This window comes from Anas acuta, chromosome 18 (genome assembly GCF_963932015.1).
Source record: "Anas acuta chromosome 18, bAnaAcu1.1, whole genome shotgun sequence".
Classification (NCBI taxonomy): domain Eukaryota; kingdom Metazoa; phylum Chordata; class Aves; order Anseriformes; family Anatidae; genus Anas; species Anas acuta.
Window position 1 is genome coordinate 9580084 of NC_088996.1, and position 17091 is coordinate 9597174.

The window sequence follows — 17091 nt, forward strand, 5'->3', positions numbered from 1 at the left end:
GAGGAGGATTAAAAAATAAATAAAATGAAAAGGAAGGGAATCCCTGCTCCCCTCCCCGCCATCTCACTAGTGCCCCTGCTCCCTCCTGAGCAGCCTAATGACAAAACCAAGTGTTTGTGGGGAAAAAGTAACACACAGGGGCTGCTCAGTGCAGTTTGTGGTGGCTTTTTTATTTTTTTGGACAGCTCTGCAGCTGGAGAGAAGAGAGAGCAATTGAGGGGTGCTGCCTCCTGCCCCCTGAGCCTCCCCAGTGCGGCCCCATGTCCGTCACCAAACACAGAGCAGTGCCCCAGGACCAAGTGCCACAACAGCGTTTGTTTGTCATGGAGAAGCTCCCTTTTTTATTTATTCTTTGACTGGTCAGCCCGATTGATCCTGACAAGCCCTTCGCAGCGCATTTTTGCCCAGTGGCTGCTTACAGAGACGTGGTAACCAGAACCAGCAGGAGGGTGCGGGATGAAGGCACCCCGTGCCCGCACCCCAGGGTCAGGGGCACCCACACGGCTCCACGGTCACCCCAGCCCTGAGCCCTGGGCTCCCTGGCTCCCAGCAATGCCCTCCTGGCCTTGATCTGCTCCGAGGGCTCATGAGGATGGGAAGCATCGCTCTGGGACGTCACATCAACCCCACAGCAAAGGTGCCAAGTTGAAAAGCAACCACCCAAAAAAAAAAAAACCTCCCCAAATCCAAAGAAGCAGCGCACAAGCAGCCGTCTGCTGAAGCCAGCGATTTTCGCCTGGGTTTCCAGAAACACTTCAGTTCTTAAACCAACGGGGAGGGGGGGAGCTCTCCCCTTCCACAAGCACAGAAAGTATTCGCGAGATGAGGTGCAAAATTCCTCTCTGACTTCAAAGGCATTTCTCCTGGCCGGGTACCCCGAACCCTGGCACGACCCACTGGAAAGCTCCGAAGGCAGCCACTGCCTTTTGCCATCTCCCAAAATCCCTTCGTAGGAGGGGGGGGTGAGCACCAGCCCCGCAGGGCTCCATCAGCAGGATGCGGATGGGACCCTCAGTCCAGCCTCAGCTTTGCAGGGAAAGCTCAGAGGAAACCTCCCTTTTTGCTAACGCTGCCCCCAAGGCCACTTGTGGGTTATTTTTTCGGCTGCCTTGGGCTTTCCGCAAGCAGAGGCAGGTGCCAGAAGGGCAGAGCTTTTGCATCTGACTCCCGCACTAACACCAGGATTTGGATTTTGTTTGCTTTCTGGTCCCTCTACGAGACAAGGCGAGTGCAGGTGCAGTGGAGGTGGCCCCCTCCAGGCACCCAGGTGGTTTGGGGTGCTGGGGAACCGGGGCTGAGCCTCCCCCCGAGGTACCAGGGGCTGTCCTGGCCAACAGCATCTCTGCTCCCCATGGCAGGGGCTGTTTTGTGCTCCCACCCACAGCAGCTCCTGCTTGCACCCAGGCTGGCCATGGTTCTGTCCCCCCCAGCTGGCCGTGCTGTGTCCCCCCCAGGTCCCAACGCTTTCCAGGAGGGGCTGAGCCATGGCCAGGAGCCCCCCAGCTCATGCCCAGCGTGACTTTCAGATGCGTGTCCCCCCCAAACACATTCCCAGGTCCCAGCCCGGTGTCCATCCATCTCCTCCTCACCCTCCTGCTGGCAAACAGGGTGTCGGGTTGGGGGGGGGGCTCACTGGCAGAGCAGCCCCCGCAGCTCCTGGGGCGAGGTGACGGGCAGGGAGCAGGCGAAGTTGCTGCAGAGGTAGGCGGTGGCTTTCCCGTCCTTCCTCTCCAGGGATGAAAGGAAAGGCAACTGGCGGTAGAGGAACCCGGCGCTGTCCCCGTCTGCCAACATCAGCACCTGCAGGAGAAGGAAAGGGAGAGCTGGGGGGGGGGGGGGGGGCACAGCCGGCTGGGACCCCCTGTGCCACCCAAAGACAGGGGGGACAGGAACCAGCACCCGGCTCCTCCTGCCCCCCAGCTGCCTCCCAAAAACTCAGCCAGCGGCCAGCGCTGGGCTGGGGGCTCTCCCAGCTGCCGCAAGAGCAGCGGCGGGGCTGCCAGGATAATTGGCTTTTGCTGAGTAAGAAAACATTTGTGAAAGCCTCAGGCCCTGCGGTCTAACAACGGGAACGGCCGGCAGCTGGCCGGGAGCCTGGCCCCAGCACGGGGACACGAGGGGCGAGCAAACACGGGCCCCGCGGGGGCTCTGGAAGCAGCAGGCGGGCACCGAGCGGTGCCTGGCCCAGCACCGAGGCGCTCAGCCTGCCACCGAGGGCTGCAGATCCCCGACATCCCCGTCCTGCCCCCACTGCCACCCCACTGCCCGGCACGGGCTGCCCCTGCCCCGTGTCCCCAAGGGGGTGGCCGTGTCCCCAGCTCGCCCGTCCCGCCCCACGCACCCCCCATCTCCCCTCAGCCCCTGCCCTGCCCCATTGCCGGCTCAGCCCCTGCTCCCTGCCCTCCTCCCTCCTCGCCTTTGTCTGGAATTAATTCCAGGAGTGATTAATTACCAATTCACGTCCAATCTGAAATTCATTATTCATTTTTCTCACATGCTCCCTAAGGTCCTCTTGCGGGGCCGGGATAAAGGCGAGCCAGGGAGCTCGCACGCCGCGGCTGAGGAGATAATGGGATCCTCCGTAATTACCCTAAAGACCATTAACGGGGCCGAGTTCTCAACCGGGAGCGGGATCCAGCCTGCCTGGCTCCATCCTGCCACCAGCAACCCAGTCCCACAGGGCATACGCAACCAGGGAGATGCCAGCAAAGGGGTGGGTGGCATCTGGCCAGGCTGATGGCCCTACAAGTGTCACGGGGAACCACTTTGGGTCCCCAGCCCTAGCAGCACCGCTGCATCCCCTCAGCAGCCACCTCCAGCCCCGGGCTCCTCCACCCGCGGGTGCAGGTTCAGATGTAGTGGCTCCGGCGCCCTCAAAGCCGTTTTACCATCGGCTTCTCATTACGGCCAGGCTTTCCATGTGAGGTTTGTAAGGAATTAATTACTGGAGCGACCTAATTAATTGTTTGTGTTCCCGCCGCCGAGGCTGGCCCCCGGCGCCCTGCCGGCACCGGGGAGCGGGGGTGGCGGGGACGCGGCGCTGACGTCTCCACATCCCCGGTCCCCAACGCAGCCACGTCCCCAGGGAGGTGACTCAGGGCTGCAGGGAGGAAGGAGAGGATGAGGATGGGAAAACGAGCAAGGAAAAGCCCTTTTTCCAGCCAACCCCAGCAGGCAGCAGCCAGGCTGCTCCTGCTGGTCCCAGCCTCAGCGAGGGTGCTGCTGAGCTCCTGGCTCTGCCCGAGCTCCCAAAGCTGGGCACCCCCACCAGGAGCCCGCTCGGATGGGCAGCAGCGGCTGCAGGAAGGCAGCACCGGGCTCCTGCTGGCAGCGCAGTGCTCTCCGTGCCTGCAAACTGGGTCACTCACTGTAATCCTTCCAAGGGAGAGGAATAAAGCGGGAGGAGGGCGCGCACGCAGCACCAGGAGCGAGGGAGCGCTGCAGGGGAGCTGGATGGGGTGCTGTGGGCAGAGGGGGCTCTGGTCACTGCACCCTGTCCTCCAACAGCACCACTAAACGCTGCTGGGCGTCCGCAGGACAGCCTCTGTGGGCTGTGCTGACACGAGGAGAGGTGAAGGAAGCGCTGCTGACAGCTCAGCTCAGCACAGCTCTCCCCATTTGGGTTACAAAATCTGGGACTTTGGCCCCATTGCCAGCCTGACGCTGCAGCTCAGCCCCAGGTGCAGATGGAGCTGGCCCAGCAGTGCCACGAGCGCCGCCCCTTGTCCCCTGCCACCTCTCTGCCCCAGGAGAGCCACGCAGGGCTCAGCCGTGCCCCTGCCACCAGCAGGACAGGACGGGAGGTCCCCAGGAGGGAGGACGCACAGGACGAGGACGGGGCTGCTTTCACTACCTTGTTGGGGCTGAAGACAGAGTGCACGCAGCGAAGCATCTCTTTGGTGTCTTCTCCTTGGGGGTCTCCGCAGATCACCACCTGTCCAGAGACACCACAGATGGCAGAGGTTTGGTCCCAGCGGGCTCTGGTGGCCCCACAGCACAGCTCAGCAGCCCCAGCCCTACCTGTTTGAGGGTGTGGTGGAAGACGGCGGTGGCCCGGGCCATCTCTGGCAGGGCTAACGGGATCTTCTGCAGCCTCTCGGAGAAGGCGGCCAAGATCTGCCCGGCCTTTTCCACCCACTCGGTGCGGCCGGAGTAACAGGCTGCTCGGAGCAGGTTGGTGACGGTGACGGAGTTGGCGTTGGGCTCTGCTCCGTCCTGGTCTGCGGGAGGCATGGCAGCACCGTCAGCCCCACGCCGGGCATCGCCCCTGCCCTCCCCGGGGCACGGGCAGGTCCCCCAGCTCACCATCCTTCAGGCGGAGGAGCAGAGAGGAGTCGCCAGCCTCGCTGGAGAAGTAGGCGAAGCCCTTGGGGTCCCAGAAGAGCTTGTCCTGCGTGTGCTGGAGCTGCAGGGCCCACTCCAGCCAGCTCTGGTCCAGGGAGGCTTCGTAGAGGTCAAAGAGAGCTTGGATGACGAAGACGTAATCCTCCAGGAACCCCTGAATGGGGACAGCGCTGCAACGGCAGGCGGGGAAGGACATCAGGGCCTCCAACCCTGCGGGTCCAGCAGGGCAGAGCCCTCCCCACCAGCACCTGTGATGTGGGATTTCCCTCCCGAGCTCAGCACACGGCTCAGCCCCAGCTGAGTGCGGGTCCAGCAGCAGCACGGGAAGGCTCCTACCAGCTCGGCAGGCGAGGAATGCAAAGGATTTGACCTTAAACCCTGGGGCTGGGTGACACGCTCCGCACCACTGCTCACCTCTGCTCCACCACGCTGTCCTCGCCCCGGTAGCAGCTCCGCAGCAGCCTCCCGCTGGCCGGGTCGAAGAGGTGCCTGCGCAGAAAGGCAGCCGCCTGCGCTGCCCGGCTCACGTACTCCTGCCTGGCCAGGGCTGCCCCAGCCTGGGCAAAACCCGAGATCATCAGTCCTGCGTGGGCACAGGGACAGGCTCAGAGGGGCTGCGGCAGCAGGGAGCAGCCACTCGTTTTCCTTTAAATGATGCTCAGACTGAAGCTCATCCCCCCCCTGACATGCCAGGCAGGCCAAAGGCAGCTCAGCAGCTCTTCCAACCACGGGGAAAGTCGCTCGCTATCTCCGAAGGGAAAGGAGGAGCACTGCAAGGCCAGCAAGAGCTAAGCCTTAACTTGCGGGTAGGAACTGGGCTTAAGAAAGTCTTGCTGCCTGCAGCACTTGGCTCCACGCTGTAACTCCAGCTCAGGCTCCAGACCTAGGAGCTGTGACCCTGTGGTTATCACCCGCTGCAGGACGCTCAGACAGACAGACAGCCACCTGTGCTCACCCTGCTGACACAGAGGTGGGCACGGACCCGGGTCCTGAGCCCCCATCCCCATCCCCTGGCAGCCCAGCCGAGCAGGCTGCGCCATGCAAAGAGTTTTGCTGCTCTCTGCTGGCAACAGGAGAAGAAGAACAAAAAAAAAAAAAAACAAACCCAAACCAAACCCAAACCAAACCAACATCCCAAACGTGCAGCAACGTGCATGGGGCTGAGGCCCCCCCAGGACCCTGCTCACCGTTCCACGAGGCCAACATCTTGGTGTCCAAGTGGGGCCGTGGCCGCTGTGCCCGGGCTGCCTGCAGCCTGTGCTGGCTGTCCCGCAGCAAGGCGCTGAGCCGGCCCTGCTCCAGCCCAAAGCGGGCGGCCGTCAGCTCCGGGGAGGACCGGATAATGAGGACGTTCTTGCCCTTCAGCTCCTGGTGGGGGTCCTGCAAGGAGAGCCCCGTTCTAGGAACACCTCCTGGCTGAGCAGGGTTGGACCCGCGTGCCTCGGGTGGCTCTGATGTCCCCCGTGTGCAGCGATGCTCGCGGTACCGGGCAGGTCTTGGCTCTCCCTCACCTGCATAGGGCTCACGTTGCCATCCTCCTTCACCCCGTAGTGGTGCATGAAGACATCTCCCAGGGTTGTCCCCTCAGCAGCCCCCTCGACCGGGTCGGGGAGGAGAGCCCGGATTTCCTCGGCCCCCCAGACACAGAAAGCCCCCTCTCGCTTCTCGCTGGATGCAGCAGTGGGGTAGGAATCCGCATCTTCTGCGCTGTAAAAACCTCCGGCCTGGGGAGAAAGCAGCAGAGATGTCCCAGATGCTGGTACAACATCCCTGGTCTGCAGCAATCCATCATGGCCCAGACGGGGTGAGCGACCCCCTCCGCTTGGCCCAACTCGGGGAAGCACCCACCTGGTCGCTCAGGTCCCGCGAGACGTAGAGCAGGATGTCCCCGACAATGTCAGCGAAGAATTCATCCCCGGAGATCTGCGGGAGAGATGAGGCGGATGGCACTCTGCAACACCACAACGGGCACGGGGAGGAAAGAGACACAGCAAGATGTCACGGCCCCGACAGAAAGAGCTGGCAAAGGGGAGAGGCACGTCTGAATGTGCAGGGATGTTAAACATGGGACTATTTGGGGTAAGGTCTCTGACATGGATTACAGGCACTGGATAGCAGCCCTGGATTTACACCATGGTCTGAGCAGCAGGACGTGGTGCTGACTCTTGCAGAGAGTTTCCTTTCCTCAGGGGCTAAGCTCATGCAGCATTCCTGTCTGGATGAAGGGCAGTGGATAAAGGGGAGGATGGGAGCGCTCAGATGGGCAACGTTTGGGCCCCAGCCTTGACGCTGCTCACACCCCAGCCCAGCCCGAACTCGGGGTGCTAAGCACACCCCACAGAGGGGCACGGTGGCTGCACCTGGAAGGCTCTGCTGTAGGCGGCCGCCAGCTGTCCCTGGTCATACAGCATCTTCTCGAAGTGAGGGACATGCCAGTGCTGGTCGGTGGAGTAGCGGTGGAACCCCTGCAAAGACCGAGCAGATGTGTCCCCACTGCCCTCCTCCTGGGCATTCCTGGGGTTTATCTGCAGGGCTTTCCTCCTACCTGCCCGATGTGGTCATGAATGCCCCCGTGAGCCATCATCTTGAGGGTATGCAGAGCCATCTGCAGTGCCCGCGCCCCTTCTGGGGTGGCTCGGTGCAGGGCCCAGTAGGTGAAGAGGAAATTCAGGTTCACTGCAACACAGGGACAGAGCGGGAGGCTGAGGGCCGGGCTCTGCCCCCCGGCACGGCTCAGCTGCAAAGCCCAAACTGACCTGGGGTGGGGAACTTGGGGGACTCGGAGAAGCCACCGTACTCCTCGTCGTAGGAGTTGGAGAGCTGCTGGAAGCAGGTGGCCAGCACCTCCTCGGATGGCGGGGGTGACTGCTGGCCCTGCACGCGGATCTGGGACATGGTTAGCAGAGCTTCCAGGATCTTCTGGCTGCTCTCCAGAAGGGCATCTTTGTTCTGCCTCCACTGTGATGCAGGGAGAAAATCGGCACTTCCATTTTTTCCCTTTCTTTCTGCTTCATGCCCTACCCCTAACTGCACCTTCAGCTCTCAGTGCCCTCCCCAGGCCAGCCCAAACTCACCCCCAGCCCGGCCACAGCTCTGACACCCTCTCTGTGCCACTGCTCCTCGTGCCTCTTCCCTCCCGCACCCCCAGAGCGATCTCTCCGTTCCCCCTTTGCCTGAGCACTGCCTGCCCCGTACCTGCTCTGTGACGCGGAGCAGCAGAGTCCGAAACCCAATGCGGCGAGCGCTGTCCTCAGGAGGGAAGTACGTCCCCCCTGCGAAGGGCTTCAGGTCCGGAGTCAGCCAGACGCTCATCGGCCACCCACCTCCACCGCTGGTAGCCTGAAGGAGGAATTGGGGTGTGCAAAAACCCCACGAGAGGTTCAGCTCACCCCATGCTGGTCCTTCTCAAAGGGAGAAGGGCAGAGCCTGCCCGCTCCTCCCCTACCTGCACGAAGGTCATGTACACTTTGTCCACGTCTGGCCGCTCCTCACGATCCACCTTTATGCACACGAAGTTCTCGTTCATAATCGCGCCGATCTCCTTGTTCTGGAAGGACTCCTCCTCCATCACGTGGCACCAGTGGCAGGTGGAGTAGCCCACTGCAAGCAAGCCCACCCGCTCAGGCGAGGCCCCAGGGGGTCGCTCAGAGACGAGCCAGGCTGCTGCGTGCCCCCACAAATTGCTGTGGCAGAAAAGCCTCCTGCAAGCACGGGCCACGCGTGCCTCCTGCTCCAAAGCTGAGGACTGAGGTGGCCAAAAGGCCCCTGCATGCAGCCTCCATACAGCCAGGGCCCTAAAAGCACGGGGCATCTCTTGCTGGAGGAGAATCGGTGCCCAGCACCTCCACCTGCACCACCACCCGCACGCAGCCTGGCTTATCTACTCCTTCAGGGGTGTTACACGCGCCTTGTTGCTGCTCACCTGACAGAAAGATCGGCTTGTTTTCTTTCTTGGCTTTATCAAAGGCCTCCTGACCCCAGGGGTACCTGCGGAGGGGAGGCAAGAAGTGGGGGCAGAGCCTCTGGGCTCCTCTGAAGCTTCCCGAGAAGCAGCAGCTCGGGCACCCCAAGCACATCGGCCTCGGCAGAGGGAGGACGAGGCGGGGAGGCGAGAGGAGCTCTTACCAGTCCACGGGGTTGTGGGCGTGCTGCAGGAGGTAGGGGGACTTCTCGTTAATCAGGCGGTTGGTGTAACGAGGGGGGCCGGGCGGCCTGGCTCGCCCCGCCGTGGCCATGGCGATGCTGCCCGTCAGAAACAGGGACCTGAGAGAGGGATGGGATGGGCAGGAACACAGCCACGGCCCCGCTCGCTCCCCTCTCACCCCAAAGAGAGCCGTGACACCCCCAAAGAGACCCATGACACCCCCAGGGAGAGCTGTGACACCCCCAGCCACCTGGGTGCCCCCTTTTTGGGGTGCACATCCCCAGCACGCTCCCAACCCTCAGCATTAGGGCAGAAGCCCCTCAAGGGGGTCCCCATCACCCCACACGTTCTGCCATGGATCTGCCCCCCCTCACAGCCCCAGCACCCCCCCAAGGCAGCATTTTAGGGCCGTGGGTGGTGGGGTGCAGCCGGGTGGCACAGGGGGGGCAGGAGGGGAGCCATGAGAGCCTGCTGGGGCTGGGGGCATCAGGATTTGGGGATGGGGGGCTGCAAGTGGGGTGCAGGATGGGGGGGCAGGGGGATGCGGAGCCACGCAAGGTGCGGGGTTATAGGGACACGGGGAGGATTTAGGGGAATGCAGGAGCGGTGTGGGGTGTGCAGGCAGGATTTGGGGGAATGCAGGGAGTGCAGATATACGGGGAGGATTTAGGGGAATGCAAACGGTGCGGGGGTGGGGGTTTAGGGGCTGCAGGGGGCACACGCAGCATTTAGGGGAAACGCAGGGGGATGCACAGGGAGCAGCGCCCGCAGCACGGGGCAAGATCGGGGCAGCTCAGCAGGGACGGGGGGCACACGGGGGGGTGCTGGGGCCGCAGCTGCCGCCCCCACCCCAAAAAAAAAAGTCCCGGTAGGGCCACGGCGGTGCCCGAGGGACCCGACCCCAGCCCCGCTGCCCCCCCCCGGTACCTGCGGGCCCTGCGCAGCGGCGCCGCGAACATGGCGGCGGGGGCGGGCCCGGCCGGGAGGGAGGGGTCGGGCCCTAAAGCGGGGCCAAACCCACAAACAAGGCCTCTGGGCTGCGTGAGGAGACCGGGGGGGGCTTCACAACCCCCGTACCCACCCCTAAATCACCCCCCCAAGGTGTAAAGAGGCGGCACGCCACAGCTGGGTGGAGAATTTTATTGTCGTACGGGCGCTTGATGGGGTCCTGGGTACAGCCGCAGAGCCCCCGGGACCGTGCACGCACCGAAGCGAGAACGCCTGCCGCCCCCCCACCCCCTAAATCCCCCTGGACCCCCCCCAAAATCCCCTGGATCCCCCCCTAACATCCCCCTGACACCCCCCGAGCCCCCCCCGCCTCCGCACCCCAACCCCAAGCAGCGGCTGCAGGGGTCGGGAGCTCCCGGTCCAGGCTCTGCTCGAGGCTCCCGGGGGGTGGCTCCAGGGATTTTTTTGGGGGTACAAAGTCCGCTGAGCACACAGGGGGTGTGGGGTCGCCCCCCCCGGCTGGTAAATAACACAGGTGACAGCAGAGCAGGGCCACGGGGCCAAGCGGAGCAGCGGCATCCAGGAGAGCGGGGAGAGCGCGAAGCATTCGGGGGGACGAGATTTGGCGGGGGGGGCGGCACATTTTGAGGGAAAAAGGAGCAGAAAGGGATAAGCTCCAAATCCTCCCCGTCCCCCGGGACTGTCCCATAGCGCAGCCGGCAGCCCTGGGGGGCTCCATGCAAGCGCTGCGGCAAAAAGGGAGCGAGAGCGCGGGGCCGGCACCGGGACCCCCGCCCGATGCGCGGGGCCCCAAAAACGAAGCCCTTGCCACGGGTCCTCCGCCGGTGGCTGTACTGGGGGCACCCCATGAGGCCGGGCTCCTCTTGCGGGTTCCATGCTGGCTGCCTGTGACCCCCCCACCCCAGCACGAGGCGTCCTCCGCTGCGGCGAGCGACCCGGCTGCCCTAAGGGTCTGTGCAGGAGGAAACGCCAAGGGGGCCGTAACAGCCGGGGAAGGGGCGAGAGCCTACACGTGCTGCTGGTCTGGAGCCTTCAGAGGAAGGGGTTGAGCCCCCCCTGCGAGGCTGGAGGGGCCGGGGGGCCGCTCAGCGGCAGTAAGGGCTGCGGGAGGGTGCTGGGGAGCTCGGGGAAGGGGCCGGCGCCGGCCTGGGGGAAGGCACTGGCGGAGGCGGGGAGGGCGGCAGGGACGCTGCTGAGGGGCAGGGGCAGCGAGGCGCTGTAGGTCATGGCGTTGACGGGGAGGCCGGCGGGCAGGCCGGGCACGGGCGAGCTGGTCCGCATCTGGTTGAGCGTGGGTTTGGGTTGCTCGGCGAGGCTGAAGGGGTTGGTGGGGGATGGCGTGCTGAGACCTGCAAGGAGGCAAGGGGATGCGTCAAGGCGAGGTGCGTCAAGGCGGCTGCGCGTCCTCCACACCCTCCTCCTCCTCTTCGTCCTCCACCCCGAGCGCCCTTCTCCCACCCAATGCTTTGGGAACCCCAGGGAACCCCTGGCACCCCGGGACCTACCCGAGAGGAAAGGGTTGCGCGTCTTGGCTGCCTGCGGTGGCGCGACCAAGGAGTCCAGGTTGACCAGGGAGGAGGCGGCGGGGCCGAGGAAGGCCTCGGGGGTTTTACAGTCCTTCCGCTCCTTGCAGGACTCGGCCAGGGAGTCTGCCAGGTTGGTGAGGTCGAAGCTCTTCGCCCCGTCCTGCTTGGTGCTGGGGAACAGGTCGCCAAAGGGGTCCAGCTCTGGGGCAGGGGAGATGAGATGCATGAGCCACCCGTGGGATGCCGACAGTGATGTGATGTCCTGCCCTTATCCCCCCCCCCGGGGCATTTCGGGGCACATCTTGCCAGATTGCAGCCTCTCTGCAGCAGGGCTGAGACTGCGGCACCACGGGAGGCAGCAGGGATTGGGGACGGGGGTGCCCACAGGGACCGGGGCTACCCCCTGGGCTGCAGGGCACCCGAAGGCCACGGCACGGGTGGCTGCACGTGGGGACGAGCTTTGGGCACGCCAGCAAGGAGCCATGCACGGATGCAGGAGCAGCTCCTGGCTGGCCACGGAGCAGCCTCCTGGCTGGAGGCAGGGGTGGAGGAACGTCCCCACCAGCCCAAATCGGCCCCTGCCCGTGTCCCCGGCGCTTACCCGCGGGGCTGCTGGACTTGGCCGAGGAGGGCGGCTGCGAATGCTCCGGCTCTGGCTGCTCAGCCGCCTCGGGAGGTTTTGCAAACAGGTCGAAAGCGTCCCCCCCTGCAGCTGGGGGGAAGAGGTGAGACTCCAGGAGGGGGGCGAGCAGGAAGGCGAGGGGTGGGAGACATGCGGGCGTGCAACGGGGGCTGCGGGGATGGGGTCAGCAGCGCCCACCAGCCCACGGGGACTGGGATGGGCACAGCAGGAGCTCGGTCCCGAGCAGGCAGTGCCAGCCAAGGCAGTGGGGACAGGGCCACCAGGATGGAAACAGCATGAGGAGGCCATTTTAACAACCAGCGCTTGCACCCAGGGCTGGTTCTGCTCTCGCCCCCTCGGGGACCAAAAGTCAGGGCAACTCCCTGTGCGTTTGGGGCAGCGGAAACAGGACTGCCGCGAGGTGGGAGGAAACAACCGAGGAGGAACCGAGAGCAGCACCGAGCTCTGAAACCCACGTTTTTCCTATAAACAGCTCCCCACCTGCAACGTGGCAGGTGCGGACAGCAACCGTCCCGTCTCGGCGGGCACGTAGGGGAGTTTCGGGGGGAGCACAGCCAACAGGTATCGGGGGTGGGGGCACCACCCCACTGCGGGAGCGCTGCGGTGGCTGCCACCCACTCCCATGGGAGGGCTCCGTTAACTGTGCCACGTTAATTAAAGCAGACTACTGCAGGCAGAGAGAGAGCCTAACGGTACCCTGAAACCTTCAGCACACCAAGGAGCAGGCAGGTCCTGCAGGAGGTGCTCGCGGAGCTGGCTGCGGGACAAGGGGCACCCAGGACAGCAGCACCAGCCAGCACCGTGCACGATCCCCAGCAAAACCAAATCCCTGCCCGAGGACTTACCAGGGTTAGGGGGCGGCTCAGCCACAGCAGCCCAAGGGTCGGTCGCTGGCGCAGCACCGGAGCCCTGGGCAGGAGGGGACGTCGTCCCCCAGGGGTCCCCAGGAGAGAAGCCAGAAGGGGCGGGCGCCTTCCCCCATGGATCGGTGGCAGCGGGGTGGAAATCCCAGGGCCCGGCGGGGGTTTGCTGGGACGAGGCGCTCGCCTGGGGCAGGGGCTCCCCGCTGCCAGCTGGCACTGGCACCCAGGGGTCTGTCGTGCCGGTCCAGGCTGCTGGCTCCGCTTTGGGTTTCACATCTGAAAGGAGATGAGGGGAACGGGGTGGGGGGCAGAGGGATGCTGAATGTTAGGGACGCGCCTGGGGACTGTGGCTTCCCACCAGCATCGCCACTCAGGCGTGCAGAGGACGGGGCAGAGGTGGGGGGAGAAGCCAAAGGTGCTGAACAGGTGGGAACTGGGCAGGGGCAGAGGCCGGGGAGAGCACCGTGCCGCTGCCCCGAGCTGTGGCAGACGTGGAGCAGCCCCTACCTGGCACGTCCCACGGGTCGACAGACGTGTGGCTGGAGGGGGCTGGCACCGGCCCGAATATATCTGCCAGCTCCAGGATAGAGGACTGCGAACAGAACGGGAATAAAGGCGTAAGGGAAGCACAGCACAGACCTGCCAGCCCAGCCCAGCAGGAGCTGCATGTGCGGCCACCCAGGGCCCTGGTGCTTCACCTGGCTTTTCTTCATCTTATCCTCTTCCTCCTCTTCCTCCCCACCCTGGGCAGTCTCCTCCAAGGCTCTCTGCAGCAGGGAGTTCTCCCCTTGCCAAGCCCTCACCTCCTGCGGGGACAAGGGACGGGGCCGTGAGCGGGCCGGGGCCCCCCAGCCGACACCTCCTCCAGGAGACAGACCCAGCGCAGGAGCTGCCACCGCATCCCCAGAAAGTCCCAGCATCCGAGCAGGGGTAGCTCCTGCGGGGCCGAGCCCGCCGGGAGAGCACGCAGCGAACGTCCCCGCAGGAGCAAAAGCGAAGCAGGTGCCGGAGCAGGGCCGGCAGCGGGGCCGGCGGCCGCAGGAGGCAGAGAGAAGCCCAAGTGCAAGAGAGAGGAGCACCCGGGGCTGCGGGGCACAGGTACCTTCTCGTGCTCCTCTTTGCTCAGCGCGAGCGCTAGCTGCAATTGCCTTTCTTCGTCTGTACTGGAAAGTGGAGGAAGTGGCTTCTGCCAACAGAGGAAATGGGGTGAAATTTCAGCTGGGCCTCAGCTTGCCGAGCGGCTCGGTGGTCGCCGTCCTTGCCACCAGCCTCCAGCAGCCCCTCGCCTACCTGCATGGAGTGCCCAAGGGCTTGCTGCAGCCCCCAGCTCTCCAGCCCCTGAGCAGCCTGGGCTCGGGAATCCTTCCCGTCCCCTCCTCTGGGGCACGGACACTCAGACCCGAGGCAGTTTTTGGAGAGGGGCCGTCCCCACGCCACCATGGCAGCCCCGATCGCCGCCCCACAATGCTCATCCAGGGCTGGGAGCGGGGATGCCTGGTGGGGGTGCGCACGTGCACGGCTGTGCACGCGTGTGTGAGCGTGTCTGCGTGTGCACAGCCCAGGGGGGCTCCGAGAGGCAGCGCTTTCAAGAGCATGTTCCTACAGAGCTCATGGCAGCAGCGAGTGGAAGCTATAAATACTGCATTTCCAGGACTAAAATAGGGATACACACATGCTGCTCAGCCTCCAGAAGAGCCACCAGGCAGGGGAAGGCAGGCAGCGGCAAGCACTGCCTCTGAAATGTGTCCCCTGCCCCGGCAGGACTGAGGACGTGATGCTGGGTGCCAGCCCCCCAAGGACACTGCCCACGTCCTTGGTGTGCCCGGCCGTCCCCGCACGGGCTGTGCCAGCCGGCGGCAGTCTCAGCCGGTGTGCAAATAAAGCCGTGCCCAAAGAAAAGGGGCAGGAAGGAGAGGGGACAGCCCTAGGGGTGGCTGCACAGCTGGGGCTGGGGCTCGTTTGCTGCCCGCATCCCTGCTTGGCTCTGCCAGCTGGAGAGGAGCAGCCGCAGGCGGAGCCAGCCATGCCCCATGCAGTGGGATGTATCGCCTCCCGACCAAGGTGAGAGAAACGGGACCAGAAGACCTCGGTGGATGAGGGCAGCTAGGTTTGGTGTCTCAGCCTTGGTGCTGTCCCTGCAGGCACGAGGATGGGCAGCACGGACAGTCGGTGCCCCTGCTGCCTGCTGGTGACTGGGATGCAGGCACAGCACGAGCAGCCCAGTGCAGTTATGGGGCTGTGCACAGCCCTCGGGCAGCCCCATACCCGCTGTCCTCCACAGGGGCTGAGTCCCCACAGATAATTCTGGGTGTGGGGCAGACCCCGGCCCCACCGCCCTACCTTCTCGGCCTCCTCCCGACTCATGGCCAGAGCGAGCTGCAGCTGCAGCTCCTCCTCGCCCGTCGTCTGTGGCCTCGCTTGCTCCAGGTCAGAGGCGAACCGTGGGGATGAGGACGATGCTGGGAGAGAAAAGAAGACGAGGTGAAGGAGCAGCGTTGGGACGTCAGGGAGGAGACCAGCCACCTGTCCAACAGCCTCCCCGACCCCATCCACAGCTCCACAGGTGGTTTCCCCAAGGGCCATACCCCCTAACTAACACCTGCAACCACAAACGAGCTGCACACCGCAGCCGAGCATCGCCACCAGCACCCCAAAAAGCGGAGGGGGAGCACTGGGTGGGCGCAGCAAACCGCACACAGCTCCCACCTCGACCCGCACGCAGCTCCCACCTCCTCCCCGCCAGGAGCACTCACAGTTGAAGGAGGAGGGCGAGCCCCGCGTCCGGCCGTAGTCTTCGCCGTAGGGCGATGCGCGGCGGCCGTAGGCGGCCTGGTGGCTGCCGCTGCCCATGCCCTCGAGGGCCATGCGCTCCTTGGTCTGCAGCGCGTGCGCCCGCTCCTGCTTCAGCCGCTCCTCGTCCTTGAGCAGCGCCATCACCTGCTTCACCTTCTCCCGGATGTTGATGCCCTGGTCCTTGCCGTCGCGGTCGACGTACTGGAAGTCCTTCAGCGTCTGGATGGTGTAGAGGTTCTCCCGGCACTGGTGGGTCACCTTCTCGGAGCCGGTTTTGATGAGGTAGTCCAGCAGGGTGAGGGCTTTGTAGACGTGGCGCCAGTTCTTGCCGCTGTCGTTCAGCCGCCGCCAGATCATGCCCATGACCTCGGCGAAGGCCACCGTGTTGAAGGTGAGGTCGGCGATCTCCGACATCAGGGAGCTGGGGGGCCCCCAGGGGTCGTTGGAGGTGGCCTCCCGCACCTTGATCTCCGCCTCCGAGTAGTTGTGCACGATGTTCTTCACCTGACGCCGCAGGGCCGAGGTCGTCATGGCTGCGCCCTGCCCGGGGCCCGCCGGCGGCGAGCGCTGGTGGCGGGGAAGGGACGGGCACTCACGGCCTCACCGGCACCTGCAGCGGGGAACGGGGACGCAGAGACCTCAGCACCAGCCCCGTGCCACCAGAGCCCCCTCCCAAAGCCCTCAACCGGCACCGAGGACGCTTCTCAAGGTGGAAGGGCCCGTCGCCACCGCGTCTGACGCTCACCGAAAGCAGGAGGGATGCAGGATGCTCAGGGTGGAAAAAAATATCTTAGAGAAAACCGATACCTAGCACTGCAGAGCTGCCAAGAGATTTGGCTTCGGATTCAGCAACATTTGGATGAGCTTTTACCAGGCGCTTCTGCTGCGACGAGCACCCACCTGCAAATGGCAGCTCCCTCCCCCAGCCCCAGGCTGCCTCCGGGCCCCAGCCCCCTGCAGCGCACGGCCTGGGGGCTCCCCTGCACCCCCCGAGGCTCCCAGCGCCGCCAGGACACGCTGGGCGAAAATAAAGGCCTGGCGTGACTCAGAGCCTGCCCTGACAGCTTTGCTGAGCAAAGTTGGTGATTTTGCTTCTGGGATGGAAACACGTGCTGCTGCGGGGTTGCTAAATCAGGGGGCTACCCCAGCGCCAGGCCAGCAGACAGGGCGGGTGACCCAAAACCCGCTGCAAAATCCCCAGATCCTGCCCGAGCCTACCCTGTGCCCATCTCCTGGCACGGCTGGCTGCTGTCGAAACGCACCCACGAGGCTCCCGGCTGACTTTTCCCCGCATCCCCTTCCTGTGGGGTGGCCACAAGGCACCCGTGGGCACCCTGACGCTGCTGCTTGTCACCACGGGTCCCTGCTGTGCCACCAACCAGGGCTGGCAGGGCCGGGAGCTGCCCTGGGCCCTTGCTGCTGGGAAATGCCCATCCTTCACCAGCCAAACCACGTGGCTCGTCATTGTCCCATTTTCCTGTGACCCCGTCACAACTCTGTGCCCTGCTCCACGCTAGCCTCACCCACGGGGCGGTCAAACACCACGACCCTCATTGCTTTGGGGGATCAGCAAAGCCAAGAGGCAGAGAGGTTGGAAGCAGGCTCCCCATTGCCGGGCTGGGAGCTGAGCTGCTCGCAGAGCTCCCACCCCAAAACTCACCAGCAACGCTTCCCTGCTCTGCGATAAGGCTGCCAGGCACAGGCCTATCTCCCCTGCCCAGCCCCAAACGCGGCCGCCGATTACCGGTGCCCGTCCCAACACCCGGCTCACGACGCCGGCGCCTCCCTGCACCGCAGCCACCGCGCCGT

At 64.6% G+C, this 17091-nt stretch overlaps 2 protein-coding genes across 7 annotated transcripts; both read right to left on the reverse strand.

Annotated features, from left to right (window-relative positions):
• Nucleotides 1–149: 149 nt before the first annotated feature.
• SPATA20 (spermatogenesis associated 20) lies at nt 150–9558 on the reverse strand. 4 transcript variants are annotated; one of them, XM_068654873.1, is made up of 17 exons: nt 9416–9558; nt 8470–8607; nt 8267–8331; nt 7790–7944; nt 7540–7683; nt 7101–7302; nt 6890–7020; nt 6705–6809; nt 6193–6267; nt 5856–6068; nt 5532–5724; nt 4759–4927; nt 4306–4514; nt 4021–4220; nt 3854–3934; nt 2453–2558; nt 1659–1800 (listed from the first exon to the last, which is right to left on the reverse strand). In XM_068654873.1, the coding sequence occupies exons 1-16, from the start codon at nt 9445–9447 to the stop codon at nt 2502–2504; spliced, it is 2169 nt and encodes a 722-aa protein (XP_068510974.1). In that variant the 5' UTR covers nt 9448–9558; the 3' UTR covers nt 1659–1800; nt 2453–2501. The 4 variants fall into 4 exon arrangements, with proteins under 4 accessions (XP_068510971.1, XP_068510974.1, XP_068510975.1 ...); XM_068654870.1 differs by lacking the exon at nt 2453–2558 and having other exon boundaries at nt 150–1800; XM_068654874.1 differs by lacking the exons at nt 1659–1800; nt 2453–2558 and adding an exon at nt 2565–3100.
• A 56-nt stretch (nt 9559–9614) lies between these two features.
• Nucleotides 9615–17081, reverse strand: EPN3 (epsin 3). 3 transcript variants are annotated; one of them, XM_068654878.1, is made up of 10 exons: nt 16943–17081; nt 15243–15892; nt 14830–14948; nt 13592–13675; nt 13188–13295; nt 12997–13081; nt 12472–12765; nt 11585–11695; nt 10963–11184; nt 9615–10806 (listed from the first exon to the last, which is right to left on the reverse strand). In XM_068654878.1, exons 2-10 carry the CDS (start codon nt 15811–15813, stop codon nt 10490–10492), a joined length of 1911 nt encoding a protein of 636 aa, XP_068510979.1. In that variant the 5' UTR covers nt 15814–15892; nt 16943–17081; the 3' UTR covers nt 9615–10489. The 3 variants fall into 3 exon arrangements, with proteins under 3 accessions (XP_068510979.1, XP_068510980.1, XP_068510981.1); XM_068654879.1 differs by lacking the exons at nt 13592–13675; nt 16943–17081 and having other exon boundaries at nt 15243–15813; XM_068654880.1 differs by lacking the exons at nt 11585–11695; nt 16943–17081 and having other exon boundaries at nt 15243–15813.
• Nucleotides 17082–17091: the final 10 nt, after the last annotated feature.

Excerpts from the sequence above, each read along its gene's own strand:
- EPN3 (XM_068654878.1), bottom strand. The coding sequence starts at position 15,813 with ATGACGACCTCGGCCCTGCGGCGTCAGGTGAAGAACATCGTGCACAAC. Across the intron at positions 13,676-14,829 it reads GTCGGGAGGAGGCCGAGAAG|AAGCCACTTCCTCCACTTTC; the intron begins GTAGGGCGGTGG and ends CTCTGTTGGCAG. Across the intron at positions 11,696-12,471 it reads TGAGCCGCCCCCTAACCCTG|CTGCAGGGGGGGACGCTTTC; the intron begins GTAAGTCCTCGG and ends TCTTCCCCCCAG.
- SPATA20 (XM_068654870.1), bottom strand. The coding sequence starts at position 9,447 with ATGTTCGCGGCGCCGCTGCGCAGGGCCCGCAG. Across the intron at positions 7,684-7,789 it reads TGTACATGACCTTCGTGCAG|GCTACCAGCGGTGGAGGTGG; the intron begins GTAGGGGAGGAG and ends TTCCTCCTTCAG. Across the intron at positions 7,021-7,100 it reads CCCCAAGTTCCCCACCCCAG|TGAACCTGAATTTCCTCTTC; the intron begins GTCAGTTTGGGC and ends CCTGTGTTGCAG.